Here is a 23,627-nt window from a genome sequence, read left to right as displayed (position 1 = left end):
TGATTACTGAAGGAGGGCAAGGGCCAGTAGCCGAGCCGGACTTAATGGTGGCAATTAAGTGTGAAATTTGGCCGGGACTAGTGTCCTCAAAAAATGCAAGGGTGGGAGAGTGATTATTGGGGTCCAGCTTGGACGGCTCACCATTCGTATGGGCGTATGAAGAGAAGTTGGTGTAAATATCATTCACTTTTTCAAAAAAATTGTTAGCCAGGGAGTCGCAAAGGGGAAGAGCTTTCTACTACATCGCGGCCAAGACCTGGAACAAGCTCCCGATCAACATCAGACGTGTCCCCTCGCTTAACAACTTCAGAAAGGCCCTCAAGACATGGCTGTTCAACTGAACGTAACTGCTGACCCCCTCCCCAGCGCCTTGAGACCCTCACGGGTGAGTAGTGCGCTAACAATTACCTGATTGATTGATTGTAACTTGGCATTTTGAACACCACAGATATGCCGCCTCTCAGTGGGGTGTTTCAATTTTGTTCTGTGCTAGATGCTGAAAGTCCTGAATTCCTGATTTATACTGGTGTGCAAAACCCCCCAAACTCCTGAAAAAAGTGAGATACAAAATGCTATCCCTATACATAACACTCCGGCAGAATATCTTCTCAAGTCAGGGCATACCCATCATAGATGCTGAAACACAGCTATGTTCTTGTAGTTTCCTGTCTCCGGTTTGCTCAAAGAAGTTATAACTAAGTGGGCAGATTTGAATTTAACGAAGATAGGGGAATTTTTCGTGGGTCCCAATTTCAGGTCTTCAGAGATGTTGTTTTAGGGCAAATTCAGAGTAGGGAGTGGCTACAAGGGATTTCGTTTGTATACTCCTTAAGTTTATTTACTAGCATAAGTCTTCAAAATTAGTTATCGACAATCCAACCCAAATGTATCCGTAGGATAACAAAACAAATTATTGATATTGATCACATTAAATGATAAAATAAGAAGCACACGGTAAAGTGTATTTATATGAAAAAGTTTTGTATTTCGTAAAAAAATAATCAATTCACTGGGATATAATAAACAAATCAATGTAAGCAAAAAAGTCACAAACAGATGTGTGTGCAAATCAGTTCTTAACAGATCATCAACTCCTTTAAATAACAGTGAATAACTAAGTCCATTCATGTACAAAGGTTACTCTTAGAAACATTGATTGCTTTGGAGATGATGACATGGTCGACGTTTCGGTCTTTGTTGCAGATGTCTATAAGACCATCATCGGGACTATTGTATTTTGCAGAGGAAGCCCCTTAGCAACACTGGGGAAGGTGTTAAAGGCAATTGAATGATAGGTGGATGTATTTCACTGCAGAAATCTGTTGGATTTCTTGCAATCGGAAATATTTGATTTAAGTTGGCAATCCAGCAAAAATGGAGGAGAGCTCATGGAGTCACAATACGACTTCTATCAATTCTTCTCGTGTTGAGGCGGCACTTCAACGTAAATCTTGCTGTCATCTGCTCCCAATGAGAGCTATAGCTTCTAAGAGCTCCCTGAGACATTGTTGAGCTAACACTGACTTCTAGGTGTCAGGGTGTCCCGATGATGAAGCATGACACCACTAGGGTGTGTGAGGAAATATAAAACAAAACAAAAGGAGTTGCCTCCTTCCTCACCTACTGGTGATGCACTATTCTGAGCTTAACGTAGTGACATTCCACCAGTGTCAACTCAGGATTTAGTCGTTACAGCTATCCGGCTGTGCCGGTTCAGCAATTAGGGGAGTACTTTTTGTGCAACAGTGTTAATACATGGGAGGGTGCACTCCCCTCTCGAGTTCCTCTCTTTACAAGTGTTAGTAATGTTCCTCCCTCACCAGGAGTAGCTCTCTTGGCTCTGGTGGACTTGCACTTTCGAAAAATCCTGCTCGGTCACTAATTACTACCCATTGGAAGTCCCCTGTTGGGCCCAGTTTTAACACCTTGTGTGCTGCCCCGATTTTCCCCCGGTGCTGGACATTCCATAACTGGATGTGGTCGTGACGGAACCATTCCGTCATCAGCACAGCTCAACCGTGACTGATGACGGAATGGTTCCCTCACAAGCATCGAAGGGGTTAAGGAATGGGTAACAGAAGTGAGGAAAGTCAGTCGACGGGAAGCCTGGTTTCAGGCCAGGATGAATCGATGTGTCACATATTATAGAAACTGGAGAAGTGGACTAGTAAAGTATAAAAGGGAGAGGGCAGGCACAGGCACTTTATTTGTAGAAGGAAATAGGGTATGCACAAGCACTTTTTGCAGGAGTCATGAAGGTGCTTGCCGGGTTAAGGGCCTCCTCTGAGAGGCAGTATGATATTGCTGCACAGTCACTTTAGGGGGGAGGTCAGGAGGAGGGAGGTGGGGTTTTTAAGATCTCGCATAGACTGGGCATGAGATGGGACAAGGGGTGGTTGAAGTAGAAGATTTCTCTGACTGTATTTTACAATCTATGTATGAATGTTTCTTGGAGGGTAATCTAATTGATAAGTGTCTTCTCCGATATTGTCAGAAAGTGTGGTTTATACTGTAATCACCTTTTCTAATAAAAAAGGAAGCTTAACTGAGATCAGTGTACTGTGGTGGCTGCACAGCCAGGCCAGTATTCATTGGATCAAGGTGGACATTGCATATCAGGTCCACTCTCTCTCTGTTTCCCATTAGAAAGAACTTCAGATTTTTGTACTGAAGATCACAAAGAACAAAAGAAGCAATCAGAAACCCCTAGTTGGATGGTGTGACCAAGGTATCTTCCACAGCATGGTATTTTCAATGCTTTGGGGTCTACGGGCTTTCATGCTTTTTTCCAGCTGGTGGCCTCTGCAGCCCAGCCTGTAATGATCATTTGGAACAATGGGGTTGACCCAATAAGTCAAAGGACCTGGGTATTAATTGATATAAAGAAACACAGTGGTCCTGGACATTTCTTAAAGCTCAAATCAATTCACAAATTATTGTTTAACGCTTCAAGGACCAAATCCTGTAAAAGATGGAGATGTAAACAAAATAATACTAAGCCAGATGAAATATCAATAATTCTTGGTACCCAACACACTTTTGTTAAAGAATGAATCTTTACATTGATCACGATACTTCGATTTATTTACAGCATCTCTAAAAATGTATGTACACATATTCAATTTGAAAAAAAAGAAGAGAAGAACTGCCAAGTGCAGTAAGTGTGTGAGAAGAGTGCTCAAGTGATTTTAAAGAAAGAAAAAAGTATGCGAAGAATCCAAAAAGGGAAAAATTCAGGTAATTTAAATTCAACTTAAGTGTAATTCTTCTAGTCGAACTACAAAGAAGCCTACCCCTACAGCATTCAATAACAATTGGTTAGAAATAGATTCTGAGGAGGGATAAATGTTAACCGCTCACTATCCTACTGTCTTCTCCCAGTGCATCTATTTTAGGAGTTATCTTCAGCGCCAGGATACCTGTAAGGTGATAGCTGCGCTATATAAATGTTTTAAATAAATAAATACATAAATAAATAAATAAGGAAAGGAGGGCATAAAAACAAGGTGTAGGCCTCAAAATAACGGGGAAAGGACCGTCGACGGTTCGACCCTAGTGTGTCAATTTAAAGGGGTAAATTGACACCTCTGCTGTGGGTCTTCTTCAGGACTGGATAGTGGGAGGGAGGGACCGGGGTATACCAAAATTGCGGTGTGCAAGAGTGGTCCAAGCAATCAATGATGCCGTGTTGATGCGCCCGTCTTGTCACTAGGAGTCACCCTTGGCCTCCCCCAGTGGACGAACAACAATAAACTTAAGCTTAATGCAGAGAAGACAGAAGTGTTGTTCTTCAGCAAGGGTCTTCGGCCGGCGGTTGATATTTGGTGGCCGGCTGAAATGGGCCTGCCACCCACCACAGCAAATGCGGAAAAAGACTTGGGCGTGAAATGGGAAGTAGATCGCTCTTTCACAGCTCAAATTCGGCAGGTGACAGCCTCATGCTTAAGCAAATTAAGAGCCCTGAGGACATTTTTACATATACTGCCGGAAGACTGTTGCAGAGTCATTGTCCACGCCACAGTGACATCTAGGCTGGACTATGCTAACTGCCTATACCTGGGTCTGTCCGCTTACCTAGTCCGAAGACTGCAGATGGTACAGAATTTGGCTGCGAGATCGATTAGATGTGTACCATTTCGTCATCACATCTCTCCGCATATAAGAAGCTAAAAGGATTTAGTTTAAGGCTTTAATTTCGGATTTTCGGGCAATACTCGGCAAATGTCCAAGTTACCTTAAACACCGGCTGTGCCGCTACCAACAAAACCGTTCACTGAAGTCCAACTCTCAGAACCTGCTATGCACACCTCGCTTTGGTGAAGCTCGCGTAGAGGGCAGATCCTTTACAGTGGTGGTAACTAAGCTTTGTAATTCCCTGCCGAACAATATCCATCAAATCCAATCAGAGCCGATGTTCAGAAAGTCCTTAAAGACCTGGCTCTTCAGCTTAGGTTAGATCTTTTTGGTCTTCTCTTCTCATCTTGCATGCCGCCTACTGCTATAACACTGGGACACATCTGTTTGAGGTAGCTGTTTGCGCTTTATACATTTATGTATTATTATCAACTAGGTAGATTTTTGCCCGCTGATCCCCGATATTTGATAGGATGAATTGTTTGGTTGGCTTGGCCCATATAAACCTGTGTACTGTAGAGTCTTTTTCTGATTTTTCTTTGGCGATAGTCGGAGGTTTTGAATTGAGAGGTGTGATCATCATTTTTGCTAACTCTAATGTTCTTTGGCTTTTTCTTGAATTTTTGAGTCTTGATAAAATATTCTTAAAGATGAACAAGGAAAGAGAAAATCATTGCACTTATTGATACAATGTTGTGTGTGGTGAATGGATAATAACCGATTCAAGGTGACAGGAGGTCATCCGGACTAAAAGAAGAAATATCAAAGAATAAAAAGGTAACCACATTAAATTTATTATTTTTAAACAATTATAACAATTTTGGACAACTTCTATTAACAACCAGCATAAAAATATTACTAATAAATCGTAAGAGCACCAAAAAGTGATGAGATGTCAACTCTGTGCATTGATAGTTCAGGGTAATAAGAAAGTCTATAAAATCAAAATAATTTGCTGTGCAAAAATGTTCACCTTATTTCATGTAGGTGTAGTTCTGTTTTTATGCTCCTTCACCATTCATGGTTGTCCACAGTCTTTGCCCTGCTAGTGAACCGGCATGTGAGTTGATATAGAAAGCTGAACTTCAGTGTGCGGTCCATTAGCCATTCCCAGAGGTGGTGGCTGAGTCAGGCATGTGGGCTAAATCTCCACTGGGAGAACAATAGGTGATTATACCCTCTCCAGTTCGAGTGGTGATCCCAGGCCTCTGGCACTTTCCTGTAGAACCAAAGAAAACTATGCAGCTTTGAAGTAAACATGAAAACAATACAAAGTGATGGGTGGATTGCTTGCTAAAGTATGTCCCATTAACAATCGCTTAGGATGTACTCCAAACCATTTATGTTTTGTCCTATAGCCTTCAAAAAGAAACCGGACATTTGAGGTTCATCAGTGAGCCGAAGATGCAACCCTACGGCATAGTTGGCGCTAAACAATTGCTAGTGAATTACTATTGGAAGCATTCCACCCATCATCTTTTGCTGCTGTTTTTGAAGAAACACACCCCTGATCCAAGTTGACTTGATATGCCTTGTACCTTTTAACATGCACTGACCCACATTGGGGCAATCTTTATTGAGATAGGCTTAAACAGTCAGGAGCTTCTGGGTTCAGGATAGGGTTCCGATGCAGGAGGCTGATGGATTCCTACGGGAGATCTGAGATGACCTTTTTGGGTGGTGGACCAACAGGTTTCTCAGCTTGCTCTCGTGCTTTCTCTTCGTACATGAGGATGCTGAGAAAGGAATAGTAAAGTAAGTGGGAGATTGAGGAAGTAATAGACAGACGGAGAAAGAAATCAACAAGTTCATTTTTCAAAGGACTCTAATACAGAGACAACACCAACTCTCGCACAATAAATCATGTTTCCATACTATGCATAGCTTTATCATGGAAGAATAATGTAACATTCTTGTAGGCACAAATATTATTGTGGTCACAACATACCTTCTTTTGCTCTGCACTAAGAATCAGGAATTCCATCCCAACACAGATATGACGGACACTTTCAATCATCAATGAAGCTCCAAGGTGTTTCCTTAAGGGAACACCTTGTCTAGAACTAACTGGTTCTAATGCATAATCCCACGCGGTTTCAAATGAAGAGAACCCTCCCCTTTACAGGCAAGTCATAATTGCCTTCACTTTGTTTTTCCAACACCCTATTGTACAGCGCTCATGTGCTTTTTGGCTAGGTTTGGGATATAGAAATACTCATGAATACATGCATATAATGGTGTTGGAAATGCAGGGATTTGTTTGAGATGAGGGTTGGTGCCAACAAAAGGTAAGGAAGGGATAATGAGAGTGAAAGTAAGAAAGACAGGAATTCTGTGCAAAAGTTTTATTCAATAGGGGAAAAAGGGAGCAGGAGAATGGGATGCCTTAGCGAGAGGGTTTGAAGAAAAAGAAAGGAACAGAGCACATTGGTTAGACAAAAAGAAAAAAGAGAGAAAAGCTATGACATGATGTTGGGAATTAAAAGGAGAAAAAAGAATAGAGATCGTGAGGAGAGAAGTGTTGCATAGAAATAGAGAGGAATGTCAAAGTACAAAATCACGTCGACATAGGAAGGTGTCAGGGCTACAGTATTCCCTAGTCCACAATGGAACAATGAACTACGAATGTTTACCTCTGAAAGTAAACCTGAAATTCAACACCAGATTCCTAATTTCTGAAATTCATTTTACTTCATGATTTCAGAATACTGGGATAGATAAGCTATTATTACTTCAGGGCGGGAAACAACCGTTACAACACTGTCATTATATCGCACTACTTTTACATAGCGGTCATTACAATGCAGCCATTACAAGGCATGTCACTACAATGAAGGCATTACATTGCAAGCCATTACAACGCATACCATTACAACGCGTAGTACCCTTACACTATCCGACACTTACCCTACTGTTGCACTCATTGGAGTTAGAATAGTAATTTTTGCCCCTACACTATCCAATACTTACCCTACTGTTGCACTGACTGGAGTTAGAATAGTAATGTTTACCCCTACACTATCCAACACTTACCCTACTGTTGCACTCACTGGAAATAGAATAGAGATGATTACCCCTATACTATCCAACACTTAAATGCAATGTAATGGTATGCATTGTAATGGGATGCGTTGTAAAGGTAGTTTCTGAAAATGCAATGTAATGGCATGCTATGTAAAAGAATGCGTTGTAAAGGATGTTGCGATGTAAAAACTGTGTTGTAAAGGCATGCATTGTAAATTTATGCGTTCTAACGTCATACATTCCTTAAGGGCAAAACAGAAACTGTAAGCAGAAATCCAAGTTAGTAATTTGCAGCTCAATTTCTTGTCTGTAAAGAATCTTCCTTTTTTAATGGTTTTAAGCAGCATTGTAGACCTTATAGTCATATGTATAGAGGGAAAATAATACATGTGCACTAGGTGTATATTTTTACAAAGTGAAATAGATAAGAACTATGTACACAAAAGTGTGAAGGCTAGAGGAAAAGTGGATATTCCTTCTCATCATGAAGTATAATGTCTTAAATTAAGGGGCTTTTTAGAAAACCTCTTTCCAGGTATTCTAGAAGCCATCTTGTTTTACCACTGGTATTTTCCCACCATATCACACCATTCTCAGCCTCAACAGCATTATTGAAGAGCTTCATGACATTGAGCGGTCTGGTGAATTTTGATAAATTGGTACGTCAACCCATACTTTTGTCCGCACTCACTTACCCAAATGTTCCACATGGTCTGTAACAGCTTTCCTTTTATCATATTATTTCCTTTTCTCCTGCAACACTAACTCTCTTCAGCCATGCTCCAATGACACATCCACACTAGCCTTCCTGGAACTCGGTTTACATTCTCTGAATTGCTCAAACAGTGTTTTACTTGTGGTTAAATGAGGAGATATTCTAAAAGCTACTCGCCTGTTCTGTATCTTTCTTTTCCAGTCCAACGCATTGAACTTAGCCAACTCAATTGCTTCCTTGATCGTTTAGTTGAATCTTTGAATAATATCTATTTTTTCATGGATGGTACTGGGTATAGTTCTTATAGCTGATACCACATTAACTCATCAACCTCTCCACTACTCTTGAGAAACATTTTACCCGCTATCAGTCAATATCAACCTGGGGTAAACCTCTCTATAGAACAATCTTCGCAAGGATGTAATCACACTCACAAACTTATCCCCCCACACATGAAACGTCTAGCTACCTTGAAAGTAAGTCTACCTAATCAACGAATACAGTGCAATATCCAGTGCTACGTCTTTCCAGGGCCTGCAAGGCAACCTTTAATTGTTTAAATATGTATGTTGAGCACTTTATCGCTAATATGACATTCACTGCATTCCTAATGGCTTTCTTCACCTCCAAGTTATTTTTATCACATCCAAATACCCTCATGAGCCATGCCAATTAATCCCTCTCTAAAAGCAATCAAGGGAAGTAGCTTAATTTGTCTTAAAACAATCCTTATTTCTAACCACCTCTTCTCAAAGTATCCAAAGGTCTTCAGTTCAGTTCACAAACTTTTCTTGTCCAACCACGCTACTGTCAACGGTTTGAAAATTTCAGCAAAAATAATGTTTACACAACATTTCTGTCCTCCATTCTTCCTGTTGTTGTCCCACATGTCAATCCACAAATATGCTCCATAATCCTTTCATGCTCCTTCTCACATTCCACATCTGTCGTCCTAGAAACCTTGTACTGATGAATTTTAGATCATGACTAATTAATTGTTGATGCATTGTTTGTGGTTCACTTCTAAGACCGTCTTTTATCAGGGGAGCATCTGTATTTGCCCATCCTGGGCAGAATTATAATTGCAATGCAAAGGAACGTGAGTTGATTCCACTACAGGCCCATGTGTGGGCAGTATAGCTTTTTATGTCGACAATGAATTACGACATTCAAGTTGGACACGAAATGCGCTAATCCGATGTATTTCAAGATGGCGCATAAGTTCCTTGACTAACTTCCATAATATACAAGGGAGATGTCCTTTGTTTGTTTTTAGAGCAACCTGTATTTAATGACAGCCTGGATGACGCTTCGGTAAACATAGAAGGTTACGACCGAAACGCGTCTGTTTGTTTCCGAATAAATTGATACAAACGGCCCCTGTGAGTGCTTTTTCCTGTGGATGGCTATCTACATGAGGGAAGTGGAGCGGTAATGGATATGCGAGTGCTCCCTCGCATTGTCAGCACCCGCCTGGGAGTGCCTTGCACTGGTGTTTATTGAGGGGCAAATATATATATATATATATAGAGAGAGAGATTATATCTTATATAATTTATTAGTACTTAACATATTGTTCGAGCAAGTTCTCCCCATGAAAACATAGGGCCAGATTTAGAGTTTGACGGATGGTACACCAGTGTTGATCTCTGTACTTTGACAACAACCAATGTCATTGTGGCCCCTGTCAAGGTCCAAAATGTTTAGTGGACAGTCGGCATTGATTTTGATGGGTATCCACCAAACTTTAACAGACGTTTTCAAAAGCAAACCCTCAATCGGAGATTTTTATTGAAAAACAAAAAACGAAGGATGTCTTTTTTTTGGATATCCATCCTAAATAGGGCAGGAGGTGTAATACCCTTCATCCAATGACCCCTGTTCCGTTGATAGAAGCCACTGGCTCGGTCGATGGAAAGCTGATGGTCCTGTCGACCTTAAATAGGGCGGGTGGGCCATTACTTTGCCAGATCGGTAGTCTGTCAGGTTTGCGACGGAGTACCCTGTCTGCCAAACTATTAATAACCCCTGCGGGCCCGTTAGATCCATGTTATGACTGTCTGTTACTACCCACCAAGAGTAGCGAGCAGATATTCTTTGTCTGCATCCAGTGGTGTAGTCATTGTGTTCTGGACCGTAGTGCAAATAAGAAAATCGACACCCTAGCCACTGTTTGAACTATGTCATATAGCATATAGTAATAATCAGGGCACAGAAGGCCCCTCAGGCCTCTGGGCCCTGATGCCATTGCACCTGCTGGAAGCTACACCCCTGCTTGAATCAGGGCTCATGGCAACCTTATTACAGAGATCAGTCTGGCATCTCGCATTTCTGAGCATCTATGCAGAATACTAAATCCTAGAACCGTGGAGTTAACCCCTAAAGAGGATTTTTCACTGCCTTTGCAACCTGCCATGCTAGACTATACTGTATCCTAAGCCCTCAGGATCTCCTAACCTCATCTGCCTCACGGCGTGGTGGAAGTAGCCTGGCAGTGCAGGCATCGACCCTCTGGAATACGTTTCCAGAGCTACTAATTCCAACTGGCCATTTCTTAAACCCGTTGCATTTAAATGTTGCACCCTTTGCCATCCTATTACTCCATAACTAAAGATCTCCTAAATTCCATCTTCAACATGGACTCTGAAATGATCCCTGCGAAAACAAAATGTAAGAGACATACACCCCTGGCATATGCATGCACACATAGGTAATCCTCTACCCATCCCCGAGCTCATTCTCACTTCCCTCCACCAAAGCACGTACATCTTGAATATGGCCGAGCGCTTGCCCAACATCATCCGGACAAAGTCCTGGTACGATATGGTGTCACTGGCTCCGCCGGTGACCTCCGTGATCATCTTCTTCAGCTCCAAGTGTGTCTTGGGGGCACCCAGTTTCTCCAACATCCTCTTCAGCCCCATCATGTCTAAGAGGGAAGATGAGATCAGGGGAGGAGAGAAAAGATGGCAGACTTCACAGATGTGGTCTCGTCAGAGGAAAAGTAACACATTTAGTATCTGATTTGGGCTGACTACATAGAAATCACATGACTACACATTTAGTCATCTCACAATACTAACCATGGGGAAAACACAGTCATACATATTACCCTATATGCGCTGAGTACCAATAGAACACAGAAAGTAGTCAAAAGACTTCTAGGATCTGCAAGTGTACAGGTTTAGCTGAAGCCCTAGGAAAAGGAGTGATTCACCATCATTCACTGATGGAGGATATGAGTGAGGGCGGTGCATTAGGTGTATAGGTCTAGGTGGCAATGATCTGAAAAGGAACAGGCCTCCAAACTGTTGTCCACTCGAAGGCTATCTTGCTAAACAGCTCGCCCCCTGACCAGCAGCAGCAGGGCAAGCTGAAGAGGTGGGCCTCTACAGTGGCACCAATGGCATGAAGTTCACAGCCATATCATTTTCTCACACAGCCTAGTAGCCGGGCCATGTACGTCAGGAGGAGGCGAAGCATGCTGGGGGGAGGAATGCTCCAGACATTTTCAATAATCTCCAACCTACAAAAGAAGAGTGATGCACTCGGTGGAGCAGAGACATGCCCAAGCTCTGTCCCTCCACATATCCATAAGTAGCCACCTCTTTGTTAGTGCCAACGATTGAATGAAGGCTTGTAGAGGTAAAAGGGTTAATATCTCTTGTTTTCAGTGGTATCAATCAGCATTTTCACTTGGTGCAACACTGAGGCAGCGACTGCACAGTGCATGTGGTTTTAAAGACTTTTCAAAGAGGTTGGCACCTTTGTGCCGGTCAAGTGAATAGGCTGCGGCTGTGCTCTTCCAAATACCAATCGTCTAGCAGGTGATGGGTCCTCCTTAATATGTGGATAACCAAAACAGTAACAGAAATAGCATGTCTTTAAGGGGCAGCAACAGGACATTCAGGATGCTGGGTTAGAATGTCACATAAATGAGAATGGTGTTAGGAGCCACATATTGACTCACTCATCCCTCTATACGTTCCTCTCAGTGTCTGTAGCCCACATGCCACTCATAAATTAAGTGTGCATATATTGTGAGCAATGAAAGATTTGTACTAATCTGCCCTGCTGGACCTGGTCTGTTGGGAATTGGAGATTACACTTGAGGCCTTCTGTGAGAGAGGGACGCTTGCTTTGCTATGGTCATGCTGTACTCATTCTGTCAAGAAGCTAAACTTGCACTCCTGCTGCCCAATAAAAGTATAACATTAACTCTGGTAAATTATTAATGTACCTGCTGGAGAGAGATGGAAGTTGGTCTAGTGGCCTTTTTCACTTATCTAAGATGGCCCAGGGGGTTAATATACCTGCTGCAAAGAACGTGTACCATGCGTATCAAAGAACAATATTTTATGTGGATAGATCAGTGGGTTACTGCTTTTGTCACATAGATTCTGTTGTTACTGTGCAGTTCATAAGTTGCATTCGTAATCTAGCACAGTGAGCCATGTACTACCATCTAAGAGCTGCGTTGAAGATGCAGGGTACAGTTTAGAAAGTTATATTTTTTCTTAGTCTTTCTATCCTGATGTTGCTAATTAAGGTTACTTAAGAAATACATTCTTATTAAAGTCAACCCTGAACACTGTGTTATGTTCTGAATCCTGTGTTCGTGCTTCTCCAGACCAAGCACTCTTAAAAAGAGCCTACCAGTATGGATGACATGTGACTCCTACACCTTGTAGTCTTCTTTGCCCTATGTAACATTTTTTATACACTGATTACGTACATATGATTCAATGTCTCTGTATGTGTGTGTGGTAGATTTTGAAAATGTGGAAAGCTCTGATTTAGGAGCAGTGATTAATGGAGTCATTTTTAAATGTAGACTGTAACATGTGAATTTGTAAGTCAAGCATTCATGCCTTTGGGCATTCTGGCTGTTAGATAAGATGTTTGTTGCTGGTAAGGTATGCTAATGTAGAAGTATCTTATTATTGATCAACACAAGTACTGTACCAGGGACAGTGTGCATGTTTTCTGTAGAAGAAATTAATGATAGTAAACCTGGAAAGGTTCAATGGCTCTACAGGTTTAGAAGTATGTATACCATGCAATGGAAAGGAAGGCTGCTCGGAGAACTTGACCTGCATTAAATAGCACTGTTATCTAGGTTCCAAGACTGAGATTTAATGAAACGGTTCTCTTAGGTTTCTAAAACAAATGGTAAAACTTGTTTTGAACATTATAGGCCCATCAATGATAATGGCTGATTTAGACTTGACTAGCATATTTTCCATTGTTACTACCTGAAACAATGTATGTAGCTGCATTTTCAATACGATTTGAAGTATGTCTGTTTATAGGGTGCTTCTTTTATATCTGTAGAGATTTTCCAGCATCTGCGTGATAATGGGGAATGTGTGGGGTTCTTCTTACCTATCTGTACCTATCCTCGGAAGGATTAACTGTTGTTCTGAGGAATGGTTGTTTACACTATTGTATCTCCATTTAATGAAAAAAATAAAGGATATATTGAATGCACTTGCATGACATGCCCAATGGACCAGGAACTATTTCACAGTATTTGAGGTGAGATACAGAGACCTACAGACCTGAGGAAGGTGTACAAACCATGGGGGCAATATTGAAGCTCTGAAACATGAATGAAAAGAGATGCAGGGTCTGCTATGAGCCTCCTGTTTTAATCCTGTGGTAGGGAGACACTGGGCACACAGAATTGTAATATATATTTGACAGTTTAATTAAGGGAGATCATGGATATGAAGTTATATCAATTAGGGAACCCATAACAACGTGACTTTACAGCCAGCCAACATTTGTAGGCTTGGAGGGTTCCCAGTGCTATATGTGGAACCCACTGATGAAGCACATCGTTCTACGTAGGGGAGGGATCAGCATTCTATGCGAGTACCCGAATGAATGGTAATTCCGTAAGAGGTTTGGCTGTTTCGGCCATTAGTGTTGTGCTTTTCTCTGTTTATGCCTTTTAAAGGAGGGTGTACAACAGTCTTTCAACTGCTTTCACTCCCACTTTAGTGTTAGCTGTTGTATCTGTGAGAGCCGTGTGATGTTCCTCTTGTTACTGTCACCCATCTGTCGCCCTTGTTGTACATTTATTGTGTTGTTAAGCTCGGTATAAAACTTTTCACTGCACAAGACATTACAGTTTCAATTGTTAATGTTTGTTTTAATGCATTATACGTGAAAGAAGCAGTTTTTGAAATGGACTAAGCTACTTTAAAAAACTTTTTGAAACATAACTGACCAGTGACTCCATGTCATGTATAACACCTTCGGCCTTTTCTGGAATATTAGCCAAAAACACTTTGCATGCTGGGGATTTGAGCACATAATGACAGGGGTAAAACAAAATTAGAAACTCCACAATGCAACATGCTGTTGGCTGTAAAGCCAGGCATGACATGTTTCAATACCACTTAGATGGCCTGTAATTTAAGACAAAATTTAGTTCCATGACTTTCTGCCTTTTGTATGTAGGCAATGAAGGAATAACAGCCCTGTGGCTGAGAGGGCAGAGAGAGTATTTCAAATGCAGATGCAAACATCTCTAGAGAGTAGTGTTATTTAGATGGTACACCCGCAACACCATTGTGATGCACCCTGCCTTGTATAGGTGCAACACGAGTCGCAAGTGTTGGTGCACGAGGACAACAGAATGTGGAGTTCCGTGCTGGTAGCCCACAGTGCTCACCTACCTCCTTCTTTGAGCTTTGGGCAGCAGAACTGGAGTGCAGGAAGAGCATCCCTTTATTGAGTGGTCGCTGACAGTTAAATTGGTATATTATGTTAAATTAACTTATAATGCGCATGAATCCCACCAAAAGGGGTAACTCAGTGCAGCAGAGACCAACAAGCAGACAGCCATAGTATTAGAATAGTTGCCACCAGTCTCCTACTTTCTGCCCATCTGTAGAAGGTACATAAAAGGCAGAGGCCTGAGTGAATGATAGAGCACCCACCAGACATACCTCATAATGCTTGTCACTCCATGAAAGGATGTAGGGGAGATACCACATAAAGGTAAACGCAGTGAGAAGTTCTTCTGCTGCAGTGCTAGGATTCACTAAAAGATTGGGGGGGAAACCCTATGAGGCGATCCTGGCAATTTATAAAGCCAAGACCATATCAATCGCAAGGTATGGGGCAGCAATATGGGGGTTTACCAAACCCGACCTCATTCAAACAGAAGAAAACAAATGTTTACGGTCCCTTTTAGGCCTCCCACAATCCACAGCTACCCACTCTGTCCATCTTGAGTTGGGGATAGATAGGATATATAACAGATATAATTAAAATAGCCCCTATCCTGCTATGGATCAAAATTTGGTTGAATTCAAACCTTTCCCTAAACCACAAGATTCTAAAGGACTATCAATTTAGATAACATGAAGGAAATCCAGTGGTTGTCCTATATAAAAACGTCAGCTGTGTATATGGGGCGCCCTGAGATTTTTTCAATCCAGAATCTTTATGTAAGGCTGACTTAGCATGGGTAAAAACTAATTTTACTAAGCTAAGTGAGGCAGAGTGGGAAGCAGTAGAATTATGTAAACCATCGGTCAGGGGCCATGTTCTGGTTACTTTGTCATTAGCGATGTCTCCTTATTTGTCCATTGTGACTAACTCTTTTCATAGATGGCTATTGACAAAATTCCGGTTCAACCAAATACATATGGTATTATGGGATTTGCAGGGCTGGAGTAGGCTTCGGGACGCTGCTCCGTGCAAATGTGATGATTTTTCTCCCCAAGACACCTTGCATTTTATGATTTTTTGTCCTTTGTACCATGAGGCTAGGAAAAGGTTTATTCTTCCATTACTGAAAAAGATGAATTTTATTCAGTGTAAACCTGCTTTACTGTTTTTACAACTGTTGGAATCCCCTGAAATCATGTTTTGTGTCGCCGGCTTCCTTGCTGCTTCTGTTAGAAGCAGGAGGGTTAGACAGGAAGCTGCACAAGAAATGTAATCCTCTTAATATAATGTCTATGTATACTGATCACTGGCTTTGATCATGGAATTGATTGTTAACGATTTTTAAATGCCTTTTGTACTGTGTTTTTACCTTGTATAACATATTTTTAAAAATATTTTTAAAGTTTTGTATATGTATAGCATACTTTTATGATTTTAACTAATCAAATAAAGTGGTTTGACTTGACTTGACTTGATACCACATTGTGAGCTTGCTCCGCCCATCCCCAGCTCATGGCATTGTGAGGTGCTCAGGAGGTAGCTGTCATCGACGGAGAGATCTTAGCCTCCACGGTGCCCTTCAATCCAGAGTCAAGTAGAAGAGCAGATCTAGAGGCAAATAAGCTGCAAGGTTGCTCCTCTCCTTGCTTTCCTTCTTGTGGCAGGAAAGTACAGGAGAAGAGAGGAACTGTTTGGTGCTGTTAGGTGGATGTGTCTATGCGTATGAGTGGGACCCTTTCAATCAATGGAAGGATCTAGGCATATCTTACAACTCCCAGCACATGAAGGCAGCTGTTGGAATATGGAATGTGGCTTAGGTACATGGAATATGTTGGTAGCACATGGCATATGACAGATTGACGTGTAAGGGCAGATGAGTCTGCTGTACCTGGGCCTACGATGACAGTAACTGGGCGTGTGAGTCTGCTGTACTTAGGCCTAAGATAACTTAACTTGGCATGATTCTGCTGTACCTGGGGCTACGATAACTGTAACTGGCCGAGGGAGTCAGCTGCACCGGGGCATATGAAGGCTGTGTAAGTAAGTCAGCTGTACTTGAAACATATGATGTCTGTAGGTTGACTGGCAAATCTGATGTATTTGGGAGTCTTATGGCTGTATCTAGCATGCGAGTCTGCTGTACCGGGCCATGTGATGTATGCAGCTTGGCTGGTGAGTCTGCTGTACTTGGTAATATTATGGATGTCTCTGCGCACATGAGACTGGTGTACCAGCACATATGATGTATGTAGCTTGGCTGGTGAGTGGCTGTACTTGGTATTATTATGGCTGTATCTGTGCATGTGAGTTTGCTGTACTGGGGCATATGATGTCTGTAGTAGAGCGAGTCTTCTGTACCTGTGATTATTATTGTTTTATTTGTGCATGTCTGAAGCTGGGGATATTGTGGCCATCTCCACCTAAATATATGATGCCTGATTCACAAAGGTAAAGTTAGACCAAAAGTCTAGCTGAGGCCAAAGGTCTAACTTTACAACTTTTCAGGTATTCACAAAGGTCAAGTTCGACCAAAGGTCAAATTTAGATCTAAAGTCTAACTATTCACAGGGGAAAGTTACTACGAGCAAAGTTAGACTTTTGGTCTAACTTAGCCTTTGAGAATCAGGCCCATGATGCTGTGCTTGAGCGTCGCATGTAGGTATGCAGTTCAGGCTCCACCTGTCAAGGATGAGTTGGCAATGCCTAGGCATCTGGGCTGCACCTAACATATGATCACTGTCCTATTAAAAAACTCTTCGAGTTAAGCACTTGCTGCTGAGATTTCTACATAGTCTTAAATTCACAGCGTAGGCTCCTGGCAGGTCCTACTCTGTCTTCATCTTTCCAATTTCGATACACTTTGAATCATTACGTTCGGTAATGCTAACGAGTGTTATTGACAGAGCTACAAAGTATCACAACGAGTAACTAGCATTATATAAAGACTAGTAATTGTTACTTTAATGCGAGGCCTTCTGGTGTTTGATGGCAGCACCCTATGAATGTGAGACTGTATCCGGCATATGAGCAGAAACTGTTCATATGTAGCTTGGTGCATCAAGTGTAGCTTGGCATATGAGACTGTTCCTGGCAGATAAGAGTATTAAGGATCATATCAGTTTGTGATAAACAGACTCACATGATCCTCCTGCCTAACATGTGATTACAGTTTCCAAATATGTGAGTCTGTACATAGCATTTGGTGTCTGCCCCATGGTATATGATGCTGTAGTTAGCAATCAATGTACCCTGGTGTGTGATGTTTGTATATGTACATAGGAGGCTGTGAATGGCATTTGGTGGCGGTACCCTGGTCTTTAATGCTGTACCGGGACCAAAATCTGGGCACATGACTCTGTACCAGAAATGATGATGCACATTAGGCTCTATCGGAAACGATGATGGCTCTAGCATAGTATTCGAAACTGCAAGTGGCACAAGATTAAGGGCGAGATGCATCAACTGGTTTTGCCCATTCTTTGTCTATGGGAAAATGTGTTCATGCATATGGCCCTAAGTCCCTCCAATCTGGCTTGATAGTTTGAAACACAAGTACAGATGCTTAGTAAATGTTTCCGCACCCCATGAGTCTATCGTAGCAGTGCATAGGCTAAAAGGCTATGCCTCAAGGAGCTAAGTAGACAGATATGTTAAGTCTCTACAAGTAAGTCTGACCTTCTTGCTAACTCAGTGAGGTTTCATCCGATAGGCTACATTTAGCCAGTGTAAGTGTTGAAAAAACAAACCCAGGAGAAAGATGAGACAGGAGCTGTATGTTAAAGTCCGCCTCCTATCCCGTCCCGGAGCATCCCCCGCTTGCTCTGGAGTGCGGTGTGCAGTAGAGCGTTTCATTCTGTAAGTTTGTAAGAGGAGAAGACTGGGTAGACCTGGTTCTTTGACCATTTATGTATGTACCCCACAGAGGTTGACACTCATTCTCCAGTTTACAACTTACCAATGTCGCCATGATCGTTCAAGTCAAAATCCATGAATTTCTCTGGAAAAGAAAAACTAAGATGTGGTTAACAGCCTAAAAACAGGGTTGGGGATGAGGAAGACATGACGAGAGAGAAACTAAAGTGAATGCATGGTCTTTGAAAAATGGAAGGCAAAGATAAGTGACACAGGAGGAAGGATGAGGGTATACAGCAGTGGCATGAAACATTTGAAGATCATGCATGATTCTGGGGTAATTCATAGAATTTAGAATTGTTGCCAAAATTGATGAAAAATCATTTGTGGAAAAACGATTTTTAATCATAAAAGTGGGACATTTATTGTGAAGCAAAACTGATTAAAGTACATCAGTCCATCACTTGTTTTCTGTGAGGTGGAAATAACACAATTGTGATACTTGCCATTTTACTTTTATATATCAAAAGTTGGAAAACATTTAAACCAAACAGACCTGTGGCAAATTAGCTGTGAAATGAAGTGCAGGAATTTTAGGTTGTAAAGAATTGTGACACATTCACGATAAGCTGATTCACAGGCATCACTACAGCAAGATCAGAGAAAGTAGGCAGAATATTGAAACTTACTCACACTTGAGCCTTCTGGCACCCTTGCCTTGCCTACCTCCTTGGTACTCCTTCCCTCCATGCTTTCTGCCTTCATTCTCCACTACCTCATCCTTCTACACATGCTATCCGTCTCCCAATACAAGCCCACCCTCAACACCTACCTCCATTTACATTCCAAGATGCCTAAGAACTTCCCACATCATCAGTGCTGGTGCCCCTGTGCCATCTCCCTCATCTGCTCTTCCCTCTTCCCTCTCTTCTCCATGTGAACCTACAGGGTACATCATTGAATGACGTCCTACCCTTTCTGTCTTCTTTGCAGTGGCAGTAAATCTACTCTGATTTTCTATTGCATGTTTACCATTGAGAGCCTTTTCTTTTTTAAGTGAATCAATTTAGCCTGCAAAGCATTCAATCAAGGAATTTAAGGGATCCAAGATGGTCTTCTGTATCTGAGCCTAGGATGGGCAGATAGGTGGGGTGGCTGGCAATGTGAGAGGCAGGCAGCAGCGACTCATACTTACTTTTGAACAGCTGGAGTTTATCCTCAAGATCCTCATCCGTGTTGTATTTGGGATCATCCATGAACACCTGCAGGGTAGAAGAGGTACCATGTTGGTTGATGTTGGTGCTTGGGAAACAAGCAATGATGGTACAGTACATTAAAGAGTGAGAGGCTCAACATGTCCTTAGAAGATAAACTACTTATGATCACACATATTCGTATACTTGCAGATAGACAGAAAATTGTACACACTATCTTCAGGTCATAACCAAGTGCAGGCAACTTAGCTAGCACATCTCCAGTGTGCTACTCTAATTTTAGCCCTGCATGTCCTGTTAATACTGGGTTAAAAAGCAAGGAACATATGAGGATGCAAAACTCTCACATCTTCTAGTTTTTAAATGCAGACATTGGGGTCGAAGGCCCTTGGCACTGTATCTATGTAGTCCATTTTCTAGTGTTGGAGAACAAGGGGTGGGCGGAATTTGCGTAGTCTCGCTACGCAAAGCTCTGCGAAACTGTAAAAAATCTGTGAGCACGCAAAAGTTCTGCGAACATGCGGAATTGCTTGTTCCACCCGTCCGCAATGCATTTTTCCTGTTCGCGAATGCTGTTTGCGTGATCGGGGAAAAATATCTTGCGAACACGCATTTACAAAGCGCGAACAAGCAAAAAACTCTGCGATGCTGCGGATCGCAGGATTTTGGGCAATTCCGCGTTCTCCGCGGAACGCAAAATTACCCAAATTCCGCGAGAGGAACAGAATTTACCGCCCAGGCCTATTGAAAACCTGTGTCAAGAGTCTCCTGCATGATTATATATTTTGCTAATGTACTAAGTACTATACTCTGTTAGATGATGGTGAGCATTCAAAGTCCACCACCATGAGCAGGCCACAACACTTATAACAGCTAGTGGAAGCTGATTATGGTAGTGGGGTACAGGCCTGTTTTCTACCTAAACCCTGGTGGAGTAATTGTCTACTACCTTTAACTAGTAAAATACTATGCTGTGCCTGAGCTCACCAGATCCCTGATTGCATATTGTGTGCATGGGAGTACTTGGGCACATGAGAGGTGTGATACCCGTGAGGGGAGGCTTTCCTGGAAGTATGTAGCCACTAAAGATGAAGGATGCTACAAAGGGTTGTGACACCACCTCCATGCAAATACCCTTGCACTGATCCTCTGATCATCCAAGAAAAAAGTAGTTGGAGCAATCCTTTGTCGCACTGGGTCTGGAACACACGAGTTCCACCAGGTCAATTGTGCCCTGATAAAAGCAACCCCGAAGAATAACTGATCAGAGAATAGTCCAAGGATGTAGAGAAAATGGAATGAGGCATCTCCCAAGACACTTACCATGTGGTCTGTGCTGCTGGAGAGAAGACTATTAGTATAAGACAACTGTGGTCCCAGACATATCATCAAAAATCAATGATTGTATTATTCTTAATTCATGTTTTGGGAAAATTAATCCATAACAACAAACTTGGAGATATAATTCTTTTCAAAGCCAGAATTCCATAAATTGTGTCGTACCCAACATCTATTAGTCAAAAAGACAAACAATTTTCTTAATCAATCAGTATATTCCAAATTTATTTTCAAAATTTTTATAAAAACAACTCAATAACGAAAAAGAAAGACTGCAGGTTGCAGTGAAGAAAAAATGGGGTGCTCAAGTGAATTGAAAAGGAAAAGGTAATTTCAAAGAACAAGGTTCAAATTCTATGTACAACTAAAATGACAATTATTCTAGTTGAACAAAACACAGAAGCCTACCCACACAGTTTTTCATTACTGGGTTGTACAAGGGAAGGGGGAGGGAGAAAAATTGTAAAGGTCTAGGCCTCAAAACATGGGGGTATGATCGTCAACGTTTCGACCCTGGCGCAATAAGGGGAATTTGGCACCTCTGTTGCGGGTCTTCTTCAGGACTGGACGGGGGGAGGGAAGGGACCAAGGATGATAGAAGGAGGTCGCGTTCCGACAGTAAAGGAGTAAAAGCAACCCGTTAATGGTTTGTTCAGTGTTCGTCCAATAGTTTTCTCATGATGAATATTCCATTTTAAAAGAGGAAAATAATTCCAATGTTACTCCACGCTATTAGCCCAAACTGGAGCAGGAGTCACAAGGACGCGGTGCTGTAATATGAGTCCCAAGGTCCTGTTGAGGGGTTAATGATTCCTAAATCAAAGTAGCGGAACCGCAATTGAATTGACCGGCCCCGGGGAAAGCAGCGTCTTCCAGGAAGTATCGGGCTGGAGAGAAGACGGCACCAACACTTCCTGATAGACCAGTGACTTAACTAAAAGTCGGCACATAAATTAGGAGTGCCATTTCCATTCTGGCTTGTTGCCATGGAATTGTGGTATACCTGAAAAAAAAATTAAATGCCACTTGCCCGGGATTACGCCCCTATTAAAGCTTTCAGCTAACTTTGAGTTTGAAGGGAACACTGGATTTGGGTCAACTGCCCCAGGACCGGGGAAAAGGTAGCCAGTGCAGCACATCCACTACTCACATTCACTTGAAGAAACCTCTGCCGAGCTGTGTTGAGGGCAGGGAGTACCAGGGCATATTCATTAGCTGTCTCCATTTGAGGGATAAGGGCTTGTGGCCATATGCACGAAATGTCTAGTTTGCATTTCCTAACTAGCGAATCCTAAGAAATCCCTATTTAGGAAATGCAAAATAAAATGTACAAAAACTACGATTTTCAAATAGCGGTGCTTACAGAGTCTCACTCACTATTAGGAAATCCCTGTTTAGGACATGCTAAACCATTAGTTCCTATGTAAGTACGCACAGTTACTTTCTAAATTTCAATTTCCTAAACCAAGGGTGCCTATGGGCCTAAGGCCTCCCTTGATGCACCCCCAAAAAACAAGTGGTGCAAATGTAAAGATCACAAAATACCCTAGGGGCGAGTGTGTGCTTTACGGCATTACCAAAACTGCAGTTTTGATGGCCTTTTCCTAATTAGCAGATGGTTACCATCTACTTGTATTCAATGGTAATAGCGTTTCTTAAATGCCCATTTTGCAGTTAGGAAATGCATTGTACATGTGCTTAAAATCGTAAATATTTCGCTTTCCTATCTAGAGAATCGCAAAATACAATTTCTACTGGATCGAACTCGCATTTTGTGACCACGTTTTGTCCTTTGTACACATTTAAAGGCAGTGTTGCATTTCTTAATGGACCGAAATTGCAATATGGTCTGTTAAGTTTCGGGCGTTAAGAAATGCAATTTCCATTTGTACATATGGCCCTATATCTCAAAGTCTGATAAACAGGTCTATTCTGCTACGCACTGCTGAAAAAGGTTGAAGACTGCCTAGAGTACAGAGAACCTGCCTAAGCACCGTCAGAGGCTAGGATCCATTGCGTCCTATACTGCTATCATACTTAACGTCACTAAATCAGACCAAGAGTGGAGAATTAGCATCACTGTCCAGAGGGTGGAAACAGCGAATGAGGAAATGGGTACCACGCAGAAAAAGCAAGAGGCGCTTACACTCACTTGATGTTCAGTCGGGTGGAAAGATTGCTCAGGACAAGACGCTTTACCAGTTCGAAAGCTGAATAGTTAAGAAAAGATATAAGGTGCATCAGGTTTAAGCTATCCTGGTGATGCCCTTAAAAGACAAGGTGGTGAGCAACGTGAGGTCCTCAAGGCTCTCACTTGCCATCGAGAGGGCAGAAAACAGATGGCTAGGATGTGCTGATGAAAATGGAGACTTGGGTGAGTTCTGTCTCAGTTGATTGAATCTCTAGAATCCTAGGTGGAAGAGTTAGAGTAGGTGATCATTCCAGTGGTAGTGGTTGAGTCAGGGGAGCTTTTATCATTTATAATTCTAGACTTTTAAAGGAGGGATAATAAGAGGCAGGTGCAGACATGGTCTTCTGTGGGCTTCTTCAATAGGAGAAATGTAAAGGATGTTTGAAAGCAGTGATTGTAAGTGTGGTTCAGGATTTAATGGCTCATTGATTGATTGCAGCACTGGGTGAGATGAGAGAGCAAGAGACTGAAT

General features: G+C 42.0%; 1 protein-coding gene across 1 annotated transcript in view; it reads right to left on the bottom strand.

Annotated features, from left to right (window-relative positions):
• Positions 1 to 4,906: 4,906 nt before the first annotated feature.
• The window catches only part of AIF1 (allograft inflammatory factor 1), an 84,295-nt gene continuing 65,574 nt past the window's right edge, over positions 4,907 to 23,627 (bottom strand). Inside the window, exons 3-6 of the mRNA XM_086924609.1 lie at positions 19,608 to 19,674; positions 18,516 to 18,557; positions 10,640 to 10,802; positions 4,907 to 5,870 (exon numbers count right to left, since the gene is read on the bottom strand). Coding sequence (XP_086780735.1) covers positions 5,783 to 5,870; positions 10,640 to 10,802; positions 18,516 to 18,557; positions 19,608 to 19,674 — 360 coding nt within the window. The 3' untranslated portion in view covers positions 4,907 to 5,782. The remainder of the gene's footprint in view (positions 5,871 to 10,639; positions 10,803 to 18,515; positions 18,558 to 19,607; positions 19,675 to 23,627) is intronic.

This window comes from Lissotriton vulgaris, chromosome 5 (assembly GCF_964263255.1).
Source record: "Lissotriton vulgaris chromosome 5, aLisVul1.2, whole genome shotgun sequence".
Taxonomy (NCBI): domain Eukaryota; kingdom Metazoa; phylum Chordata; class Amphibia; order Caudata; family Salamandridae; genus Lissotriton; species Lissotriton vulgaris.
Note: the sequence above shows the minus strand (reverse complement) of the source record. Positions and strands in the feature narration are given on the sequence as shown.